This window comes from Haliaeetus albicilla, chromosome 12 (assembly GCF_947461875.1).
Source record: "Haliaeetus albicilla chromosome 12, bHalAlb1.1, whole genome shotgun sequence".
NCBI lineage: Eukaryota > Metazoa > Chordata > Aves > Accipitriformes > Accipitridae > Haliaeetus > Haliaeetus albicilla.
Genome location: NC_091494.1, coordinates 36,871,418 through 36,883,515, shown reverse-complemented (window position 1 = coordinate 36,883,515; position 12,098 = coordinate 36,871,418). Strand labels below are relative to the sequence as shown.

The 12,098-nt window shown below is 37.1% G+C and overlaps 1 protein-coding gene across 2 annotated transcripts in view; it reads left to right on the top strand.

Moving 5' to 3' along the window:
• The window catches only part of CA10 (carbonic anhydrase 10), a 213,218-nt gene extending 203,812 nt beyond the window's left edge, over window positions 1-9,406 (top strand). For both annotated transcript variants that reach the window (XM_069799203.1, XM_069799204.1), the window contains 3 exons: window positions 5,087-5,241; window positions 7,593-7,767; window positions 8,655-9,406. In XM_069799203.1, the coding sequence (XP_069655304.1) occupies window positions 5,087-5,241; window positions 7,593-7,767; window positions 8,655-8,677 (353 nt within the window). In that variant the 3' untranslated portion in view covers window positions 8,678-9,406. The remainder of the gene's footprint in view (window positions 1-5,086; window positions 5,242-7,592; window positions 7,768-8,654) is intronic.
• Window positions 9,407-12,098: the final 2,692 nt, after the last annotated feature.

Genomic DNA, 12,098 nt, shown 5'->3' with positions numbered 1-12,098 from the left:
AGCATCCTACAACCTTTCATTGGTTATTTTGCCTCTTTAGGAGGAAAATGCAATTTCCATCACACCTAATTTAGGTTTACTAAGTGAAATTTCGCATGAAGATGAACATATAACATAGGCTGCAAAATCAATGATTAACAGAACTGTTTTAATTTTTAACCATTGTTATCACTAACAAGTTTATCTGTTAAAGTGAAATCCTTGGTAGATACAATGCACATAATATTCTGCAAGGCATTGGGTTACCTACTGTAGTAACAAGTATTGACTGGGTATTTTTTTAGTGTAAATTGGGAACGTGAAAGTGTTATTGAAAGTAATTTTGCAGTTGTCTTGCATGATGGATTATAGCATCGTTGCTGAAAACTAATTTTGCCTTTTACATTGCGAGGATTTCTATTCTGCCTTTAGCAGCTAGAGTTTTTTAGCTTGTGCTTTAGGGGTCCACTCCTGCAGTCAATACTCAGCAGTCTGCTGACAAAATGACCAGTCCCGGTGTGCTCAATAGGAGCATGGAGCAAATGATAAGTGGAGCATAGGTTCAGAGTCAGGACAGTTAGTAACATAACCAAAATACTTTTTTTAAAGAACAGCAACAAAATTAAGAGCTATCTGTACTGCTGCATGAATTTTCCATGGGCAAAATGCATTAAAAGGGGAATTTCTGCTCTTAGATATTAATGGCTCCAGTGAAGTAAAATGGACCCCAAGGAATTTTTAAGCAGATTTTAAATACTTATTTTATTCTGTTTTCACAGCCCAAAGAATCTACTGTGAACTAGTTGAAACAAGTGTTCTTTCAAACAGGCTTTAGTCAGAAGCTATATAAATATCTCTAAAGAAATACTGCTTTAATATTCCTCTTTAAGTATGACATTTGAGGCGATAAGTTAGCTTGCTTTCAGAACAGTTATGCTACATTAGCTTTCAGCCAGTGTTTGCGTAACATTGGAAAGAAGTAACATTTTAGATTCCCAAAACTCCATATGAAAATTTGGGCTTGTCATTCTCCACCAAAATACTGCCACGTGTTCAGCTAGGCAGAAGAGCTGCAAAATTCTCCATTTCCCCAAATTCAATCTTTATTCATTTGTACATTATCTATAAAATAGCTAAAGTACTCCAATTTTAGAAGATTATCCTGAAAAAGCTTAAGATTCAGATTTCTGGAAATAAGAGACTATTATTTTCTCAAGGCTCATGTTTCAGTGTGTTGTCCGAAGGACTGAGCTCTTGCAGTTCCCGTCACGAGTAGTAAAAGCTCAGCAGTCTCAACTCAGGCCCCAAGGGACTAACCTCAGGTATTCAAAATGAGCCTCTGTCAGCCTCGGTCTAAGTGACTTGTGAAGGCTAGTAAATGGAGAAACTCTGTTTCAGGATTTAAAAACTGACTATCTCTACATTCCTTACCCTATAAATCTAATTAGAGCTGTACTTTTCCTCTTTGGATTATCATGATATGAACTTCAAAATCAAATGGACTTTCCTTCGTTCAGTAAAGAATATATTCCCTATAAATACTTTTGTTTTAAAGAGAACATACATAGAACTTGCTGTGAAAGGAGACCGTGCACGCCTATTACAAATCTACGGATAAAAGAATTTCCATCATTTGCTAAGAAAATTGTCAGAGTCAAGGCCTTTATGTAAATGAATATGAAATCTAATGAAATCTAATTTGTATAGAGAAGAGTTCATGAGTTCAGAAATCACCCTAAGGCACAAGCAGACCAAGATAGACAGAATGTGTGCTATAGATAGGAATGATGCTGAGAAGCTAGTAAAGTCTGAATGGGTTTATTAAAGGAAGTTTATTACTGGGAAGAGATCACACGTGGTGATTTTGACCATTTTGAACTACATACCTGCAATAAATATAAGACAAGACATTAATGTGTTGCAGTCTAGTATTAGTGCAAACCCACCAGTTCTGTTTCAGTTCCAGAATGGGAAACCTTTAACAAGATGTGGGGAAAGGGAAACAGCAGAGCTGTTCATGGGAAAAATGTTGACAACCACATGCTTATTCTGTAGTCTTTTCTCAGACTTCTATTTCATGCCATATACAGGCATGAATAAATACTACTTTTAATTGGCCAAACTCTTTAATTTCATTATTTCATTCACCCCATCTTCCCCTTTTCCTGAAGTGATGTTTTCCTCTGATTTTCCATTAATCACAACTGATGGATTTTGACGCACAGCATAATTCGCTGTCTCTCCTTAAACATATTCCAAGTGAAGATGGAGGTAATGAACCAGGTTTGGAGCCACTTCACTACTGGGTGCTTGTGTGGGAGATGGCCACACATTTTGTAGGTCCTCAGTATGCAAACAACATAACCTAAGCAGTTGATCTGGAGCTCAGTAAGACTGAGAGCATCTCTCCTGATCTTGAGAGCACTGGCAGACGTTGGCCTTGCCTGAATGAGTAGAAGGACCATGCCCCACACTGCTCCCACACTGTTACTTGCCATATTCAACCTCCAGAGCATTATTGTGTTCTGAGAATGACTAAACACTAAATCCACAGACAAAATTTAGACACCTATAGCAAAATAATGAATTACATTCTGTATTAAAGCAATGTGAGGCAAATCCAAAACCCCCATGACTACCTGCACTAATGCCAGCAGTAAATCTGTTTCTATATCTTTCATTTGATAAGTAGGCCTATTGTTAATAATCTGTGCACTGTTCTGAATACAAATTAGTCAACTTGAATGTAGCATACACAAAATAGATAGAGATATATATCTCTATCCCATCAATATCTCTCATCTGTATTAATCTTTAGTTAGCTTTCCATCTCCTAGTAAACACTTCAGGGAAATTCTACCTTGTTCAAATCATTTTAGCCCAGCCGAAGTCAATATGGATGAGAGAAAGCAGATTTAGTCCTTGGAGTTTGAAGCTATCTATTCTGACTGACTCGGTGCCATTTGGAGCTAACACACCGCTCTCCATGGTTCATAAATAATGAACAAGATGTTCATGTGGGAAAGGGAAAAATGTAAGATGACTCATTGAAAACAGGCATTGGCTTGAAAAAATGCATTCATTCTTTTCTCCTGTAATTCTAGCAAAATTACCACTGCACTGCAAATAATGTTTTTAATGAATAGGACACAGGTGTATTGAGTCATCTCTAGCTGTTAAAATTTAACAACATTTTGACTCTTAATACTACAGCAATGGTTTCGCACTTCTGTCTGGAAAATTTTGGGTGTAGAAAGACTCTGTATCCCAGGCCATGGGCCAGTGAAGGCTGAGCATGTTATAAAAGGTAACAGCCACCTAGAAGACACTAACAGTACTTTCCCCCGCTACTTGCGGATGCAGCTATACGGCATGGTAATAACCCTGGCTCAAAGTGCAAGAACATGGCAGAAGGCTGTATTTCTGACAAACCTGAAAGGACATGCCAAGATTATATTTTGTAAAATAACAAACATTTAAAATATGAAATAACTGTAAGGCACTGGTCAACGTGGTATAAACGTTAGACTCTCACCTTGACACTTTAACTGGTACTGTAGCCACTTATATTGCTACCCCAAAAGCCTGTGGCATGTTGACTGCACTCTGTCAAAATAAAATGGTCACATTTGCTTTGCTTATTTTCTTTGATTTTCCGTTGCTCAAGTCACTAGTCCGCAGTCCTTTCTTTTTCCTTAGATATTACAAGACAAGCATTTTACTCATGCAAGTTTTGCTCTTCAGCTATAATATGTTAAATTCAAGTTAAATTACTCTTTTTCTTTTTAGTTCTTGTACACTTTCTTGTTTGTTTATATTTCTTTCCTTGCCTCCATTTACAATCTTCTCCCAATGGCCAAGGAACTGTTTATCAGCTTTAAAAAAACCAACCAAACAAACAAAAAACCCCCACACAAAACCAAAAGCTGTTTAAACTTACAGTGAATGGTACATGAAAAACATCAGAGAATCCAACAGAAATGCCTAAATTATTGACATTGACTTAAAAAATGCTTTTCAACATTTTTCTTTAGTCTGAGCAGTGTCTTCTATTTTATTTGTGCTCCCTGCCTTGCCTTCCAGTAAAACCAGTGCCAGTTCATCTTGTGTATTGAAAAGGGAAACACACCTAAATATGCAGCTTTCCTTGCCTGCATTTTAGCGCTCGCTCTGCAAATGAACCATATTGAACACACTACATGCAAGTGAAAGCACGCAAAGAGATGTCACAACATTACATCTTGTCACCATGCAGCTTTCCAAGATACACGATAGCAGTAGCATATAAGCAGTGAAGTGTGTATATGCCTGAGTATTTCCTATTAAGGAACTCCTAATTGTAGCGCCAGCATTACACAAGGGAAATAGTGCACATAGTATAGAAAGGCTGAGGAACTCTGATGACTTTTGAAAGATATAACCCTATCTCATTATATTTTGGTACACGTCCACAGAGTGAATTCCGTTGCAGAGGGATACCTCATTAATTCCCAGGGAGACTTACGACAAAAGCAGGGACCCTAGTAAGCTGCTTTCCAGCGTACTTCTCCACCCTGATTTTAGCATTCTGAGTGAGCTTGCACTGCATCCACCCCCACTGTGCACATGAAAGGCCAGCAGGCTTCATTGAGCAGCTTTATTATCATGCGTTAACCTTAACTTCCTCCTGTGGTAGACGGGCAATTAAGTTTTAACACTCTTGGCCTTCCCAAGGCTTTGTTGAGGGAAAATTGTTAATCACTCCAAAATATGGTAAGTCGACATTCTCCAAAGACTGCTGCATCTAAATCAATAACTGCAACTTCAAGAAGCTTTTAACTCCAGTTCTTAAACGTGATTCAGAGTTTCACTGTGAATCCTTGTGCTAAACTCATGGAACGTGTGCAGGGGCATTTACGAGTAGAAGTCAGTGCAAGAAGGATTAGTGAATTCACGTTACTTGTTCTTGTCCAAACTGCTAGAGCATTCAGAAACGTATGTTCATTACACCTCATATTTTGGTAAAACTGATTATGATGTTCTGGAATAAGGGCTGTACATAAAAGGAGTGGGGTCTTTTTGTGAAGCTATTGTTTTATCTCAATAGTTTTCCTTCTTTATTCTCCAGATGATGCTTACTTACTACAGGGGCTTAATATTGAGGAACTTTATCCAGAGACGTCTAGTTTCATTACGTATGATGGGTCAATGACAATTCCACCCTGCTATGAAACAGCAAGCTGGATAATTATGAACAAACCTGTCTACATAACAAGGATGCAGGTAAAATAAATAAAAAAATTGCTCGATCTAGTATAGGTACAAAAGAATATTTTAAACAGATATATTGGTAGCTTTACATACAAAATTAGATTCAACCTTTTGCTGTAGGGATCTCTGTCTGCAATTTATACAGTTTGCAAAAAGCATTGAAGAGGGTTTTTGCCAAAATAAAAAATATTAACTATTTAGAGCTCCCTAAGTATCTATACACACACACACGTACTTTGAAGTGGGCCCTACTTTCAGTGAGGATTTGAACCAAATGGTTTCCAGCAGTCTCTTCCAAAACAAAATTATTCTACGATTCCGTTAATAGACATATGGGCATTCTAAAATAAGTATAGCAGTGTTGTACATAAATAACTGAGATTATTAAGTATAGCAGAGGCAATTCTTAGGTTAGAAAGAAACAGACAAATTGTGAGTGACACTTGTGGCCATTTAAATACATGTCGATAGCACATTGGTGTGACAGAGATGCAGTATATGGGGCCTTCTTGAAAAAAAATCAGCTAGTGCTTTCTGGTATAAAATGGCAGGATAGACATTGCAAATATCTTCAGAAAAACCAGATTGACACATTGGAGCCCCTGTTAGAAAGAAGCAGGATAAATTATGCAAAAGACCACACAATTAATTTCGTAGTCAAATTATGCTGTTGAGGAAACACGCCAGTGGAAGAGTCATAAAGACTACATTTCTGTACAACTTGCAATTCAAGGTCTAACATCAGAAAACAACAAGTTTAACACCAATTGCAGTCTTCTCCAGCGTTTCCATCAGTGAGTTGCCTACGGAGCTGTGAGCTGAACTGCAACCTATTCTCTTGCATACTAGAATCCCGAAGGAATACTTGAACTGCCATCTGCCTGTCCCAAGCATGCAGCAGAAGCAATCTGGCCTGAGAAATGAAATGAGGAATGATAAAACAACCCTAAATATTACTTTGGGATTTAAAACCATACCAACATTGTAAATAAGATGACTTTAAAAAGCCTGAGAGATATTTTATCTTTGTGATATTCCTTCTGTCCAATTTTGTCTAGATGCAGAGGAAACACTTTGTTTCTTTTCTGAATGGGTAATTTGGGAGAATGACACAGCTAAGCACAGGCAAACATGCTGTACATTCTGAACTTTTCAAGCAGGGGACCTGAACGTTTTCCTACAAGCAACATTTTTAGTTACAACATTAAATGTACAAAACAAGGATTAGAATATTTCTAGAGTCTATGCTAGTACACCTATGGGTTATATTCTCATGATACTTCTTGTCACACTTTACTGGTTAGTTACATCCTCCATTATTAGTGCAGCAAATTGATTTCATGGAATACTTACTAATTACATTATGTACTCAGACTGAAAAAGTAACGCATAGCTCAAGTTTACCCTGGAAGCTGTTAAAGATTTTCCGTATGCAAAACCCAGCTACTGGATTTCCCCATTTAAGCATTAAATACCACTACCAAACATCTTAAATTCTACGCTGATATGGAAAATATTTTCTTTTTATATTTTTAAACCAAAATATTTTGAGGGTTTCTAATTTACAAATCACAGTTTGGGTGGGGTTTTTTTCCTCTCTCCAGTTTCCAGTAAAAAGTTTGAAAGGTTTTGGTTGACTTGAATGAATTAACACGCTTCTAGCACACTTGCGTAATTATTGTAAGACCCGTTGCTGTCTGCTTGCAGTTTGCATCCAACCACTGCTGGGCACACTGAAAATCCTGGATAATTCAGCAATTCCCTCTCTGTTGATCCATAAAACCATCTCAAAAGAAGGCCAGAGTCTACCGTACAAACACTGTAGACACAATACAGACAGTATCAAGATGGACCTGTTAATGGAAGGAAGATTTCACTTTTTAACATCACTAATTTCATGACTTCAGCATCATGACTGTCAGTTATCCTTTCCATCCTGACTGGCCATACTTGGTTCTTAAATACCATCATCCAAAACCGTGTCTTCTCAACTGAAACTGCACTAATAGCTACAACTTAGGAAATTAGCTTTTGTTATTCGTCAAGTTCATTTTCTCTGCAGCAGCCTGCTGCCATCTAGTACTGTCGATTCCATTTGTTTCCTGATCAGCCAAGGACATCTCATACCATTTTCATTTACTCCACACAAAACTAGTTACTTTCGTTTAAAATGGGGCTCAGAAACAGAGGACCACAGAAGGAACGTTTTTACCTCAAGTTAACTCTTTCAACCCACCTCTGACTACAAATCACTGAAATTCTGTTTAACTTTCATTTATTAACTAGTCTATTTAATAGTGTTGTATGTTGTTTACTTACAGGAAAGACCAGTACTAAAAATCCTTGTTTTGTATTTTGTATAGATGCATTCTTTACGACTGCTAAGCCAGAATCAGCCATCACAGATATTTCTGAGCATGAGCGACAATTTCAGACCAGTCCAGCCTCTCAACAATCGATGTATCCGAACTAATATCAACTTTAGTTTACAGGGAAAAGATTGTCCAAACAATAGAGCACAGAAACTACAGTATAGAGGTACGTTCTACCTCCAGAATAATCCTTTCTATGCTTACACTGAGCTCTTTTCTTTGAGAAACCAAGTGCATAACAAAGCACACAAATAAACACAGATGAAACTCCAGATGTGGAGGACTAATGGTATGAGTCAAACATTACATATTTGATACGTATGAGGAAACTTGCCCAGAAACATGCAGGAAAAACATGACAAAAAACACTCTAGGACATCTAATTTTTGTTTGTTTTGGTGTTTTGTTTTTTTTTTAAAAAGCAGATAGGACAGATCTTCAGTTTCCTAGCCTCATTTTAAAGTCTTGTCACCTTACAAAGTGCATTTTGCTCTGTTTTACCCACCTTGGAAAGGAAAAGGGGGATGAGCTAGTCTTGATGACAGCTGGTCTCAAACAAAAGAATAAATTTCACTTTAGAGGTGCACCACCATAAAACACCCACATTGGAAAGTGTTGTATTACGCAATGGCTATTAAACAAATGAACCAACCCAGTCACCTGCTGGTGAAGTCTTACACTGCCACTGCTGGGGGCTCAGCTGAGTTGTAATGTGTCTTATGCATTTTTTAGCCTATGCACACACAGTTATATTACGTGTGATAATGATGTAAAAGTGCCTTCTTATCAGTAATATTATGGTTATGAAGGAGTACTACTGAAGGGTGGAAAAGAAAGCATGTTTTCAGCAACAAGGCTGATGACTGAGTTGCAATATTTCAAAGAAACAGTCATTCAGACTTCATTCTTTTCCAGAAAGAGGAGGAAACTGAACCTCCTGGCTTTTTCAAGACATTTTGTTTAAGTGCCTAATACAGTGTTAAATCCAACCAGCTTCATATTTGGAGTTTATTAAAGCATAATTGTTTTTGTTTTGTTTCTCTTTCCTTTCAGTAAATGAATGGCTCCTCAAGTAAGTAAGACAGAGCAGGCAGAACCCATAACCTCAGTGGAATGCTACTACTGTGAATTGACATAATCTAGAACGCACCCAACCTCACTCTCTTTGGGTTCGCAACAGCATGTGCAAATGTGCTGTAGGAAAAGAGCTGCCATGTTGGAAACTCAACTAAAAATTCATTCATATGATCGGTGGTAATTAAAAAAAAGTTAAAAGACAGTATTACAGTAAATGTGATTACAATTTTGATACAGTTTTCCTGAACTAATTTAGCTTCACAAAGAAAGACTTTTCAGCCTTTGTACATATGAAATTCTTCCTCTTTTCCCCTCTCCCTCAAATTAAAAGAAAAAAAAAAAAAAAAAAAGAAAGAAAAAAGGTGGCTCGGTACAGCATCAAAGTGGAGTTGTGTTCTGTGTGCCAAGTAATCCTTGGAAAGCTCTCATTATTTCACTATCATTAATGGATACTGACAAGACAGAACAAGAAGACTGTAGAGGAAACTTATTTCTAGGTTATGATCTTTCTGTTCATTTAATTAAAAAAGGGACAGACTTTGAGAGATAAGTATTGTAAATATATCACTGCAGAATATAAAGGAAATTGAAATATTTCCCTCTGTCACATATCTGTAGTAAGATTTGCCAAAATCAGAATTGATCCGTTTTCTGTTTCTTGTTTTACAACAGGTCATACGTTGTGTTGGTTACTATTAACAACTCAATAAATGTGTTTAACAAATTAATTTAGTAAACTTGCTTTGATTTATTTTTTCCTTTCTGAAATAATAAGCCTCTACTACTTGTGGCTGCATTATTTGTGGTTTGTTTTTTTTTTTTTCTTTTCTATTTTTTTCTTTACTTCATTTATTTGTTTGCAGCCAATTTAAGTGACTTAATGGCAATTGGGAATGCACTTAAAGCTAGTATAACTTTAACTCCACTTTATGGTCCATCATTAATAGGAGCTGGGCTCAGAAGCAGAAAGCAGTTGAAACATATCTCAGTTTAAAATTGCCATTTTCCCTGATGAATCCATTATTGGGACAAACAAATTCAATTCTCTAAATTGGTGGTAGAAAGGGATATCTTTTCTTTACAGATAAAGCAGGAGCTGACCAAGTAAAAGCGAATGCCTTTTTTCTTGTTTATAATGGTCATTCACTGTGTTTGGTTACTGTCAACAACTCAATAAATGTGTTTAACAAATTCACATAGTGCATGTTTGACCTTCTTGCATATTAAGGGATTTTTTTTTTTTTTTTTTTTCATTTGGAGAGGCGGCAGACCTCATGCTATTCCATTCTTAATGCTCACTTTGTAACCCATAACATATTGAAGTTCACAGAAAAATAAGATTAAGTTGAAAGTACCATGCCTGACAAATGAATTGTTTATACCAAATGGAAAAAAAGGCACTACAAGAAGCGTGAGGGAACAGAACCACTGTAAAGAAGTTATAGATGTTGCAGGCCAACTAGCTTTAACATGACAAACACATTATTTCATCTTTGGCTGAAGAGAACAGTGCAGGTAGCATCGGACAGGAAGCTCTTGAGTCTATGTTGCACACAGCGGTTTGGAAAAATTGCAACTTGTGTGACTTCATCTGTGACATAAAAGGGAAAGTTATCAGGAAAGTGAAAACACATATGGGCTGGCATTCAGGGGACTCTCAAAATAGGTACATTACAGGTAGATGAAAACCTGTAATGAATCCAAAGTTGTGAACAATTCCATTGCTCAGTGAAAGGTTCAGAGAAATCACTAGCAAAAAACCAGAGGTTAGCCTAGGTGGGCTGTGACACAGTGATGGTGTATTTGTAGCAGAGTTCTGATCTGATGACCTTGGCCCAGGATCCTATTAGCACATATATAGTACTTGATCCTTGAGTTATTTCATTTTGAGCATTTCAAATTACTTCCATATGCCAGCTTAACACTGTGCAGTGATCTGAAAAATTCACAACACAACCACAGAAATGTCACACAGTGACTATTACATTGTAGATTAGTATTGTCAAATTCTGCAGCTGAAATAAAGCAAAATAGTCACCTTCAATTTACCTAGCTAATAAAAAATAAAAAACAACACAAGTCACACACATTTAATATATTTGAGTTGTCACAGTGAACTATAACTTTTAAACTTGTGGTGTTGGGGTTGTTTCCACTACTTGTTTGGGTGGTCTGTGTTTTCTGAAGCTTCTCCTGGGATTGTTAAGCTTGTAGAGTAGTTACTAAGAGCATAAAGTCCACAATGCTTCAATCTATATTTTTTGGACAAATATCTTTCAGTTGTTGATCCAAGTTTGCCAGTGACAGAAGGTAGGGAAGATAAGCCAGGCCTCCATTATAAAACTTTTAATAAGTAATAAAACCTATTTTCTATTTTACTGAAAGCTGATTGAAGGGATTTGAGAGGAGGGAGAGATATGATAGAAGGAACTCGTCCTAGGAAGGAGTCATGCTGTGCTTTGGATTAGATGAGGCTGCAATGTAGAAGCCTTGCAAATAGAGAAATGGAGCAATCGTACTGGGACATCACAAATATATTCGTCAACATTTCCAACTCCATTTTTTGAACTAATGAACTCCATCTTGCCATGATTTGTTTAGGTTTTTGTTTTAGTAACAGACTGCAGTAGAAATAACCAAACTAAAGCTTAGAATTAAATATCTTGCACATTCCTCACATTTCAGTAGTGCTCAAATCTAGACATCTAGCTCCAGTTTTTCAGATCCAGCATGTATCTCTGTGTCAAGAGACACTGAGCATCCAAAGAAAGCCCCACCTTATCACAAAGCCTTTAAGCAAAAAGATAAAGTTTCGGTATCAAACAGCTGGCACAGACAATCTTCCTGTGTTCAGAGTCTATGCAGCACAGCAATATGTGCACGTTGTAATCCCTCCAACTTGAGTGCTTTCTGTCCGCAGTGCTCACCAGAAGCCTGGCTGCACACAGAGCTCAGTACTCAGCACTTCATAGTAAGAGCTGAATTTGTGGCCTCAATACCATCCCTGCCCAAGCCATTCAGATTATGAGTGAGATTCTTTGCTTGTGATAAGGCTCAGTACAGGTGTGAGCTACCTGGCAGGGAATATAAACCCGGCAGTGCTCCTTGATGAACAATCAACACCACAGGCAGGACCAGGTTGCCATGCCATGATGACAACAGACATTAAGAAACTGCTACTGGGAGGAAATGCCCAGATTTTATCTTCTGCTATCACAGTGAAGAATATGATATCAAACTTATCAAGCTCATTTGATGATAAAAAGCATGAGAAAATTCAAATTTACAGTACCGTAAAAGCTTCTGTTTCAAGGCGTATTCAAAAAACTGTAATAGCCAAATTTTATAAGCTCAGTTTTTCCTTTAATTTAATCAAAAGGAAAAATTGTTTCTGTACAGAAAATGAGAACTAAATAGGAT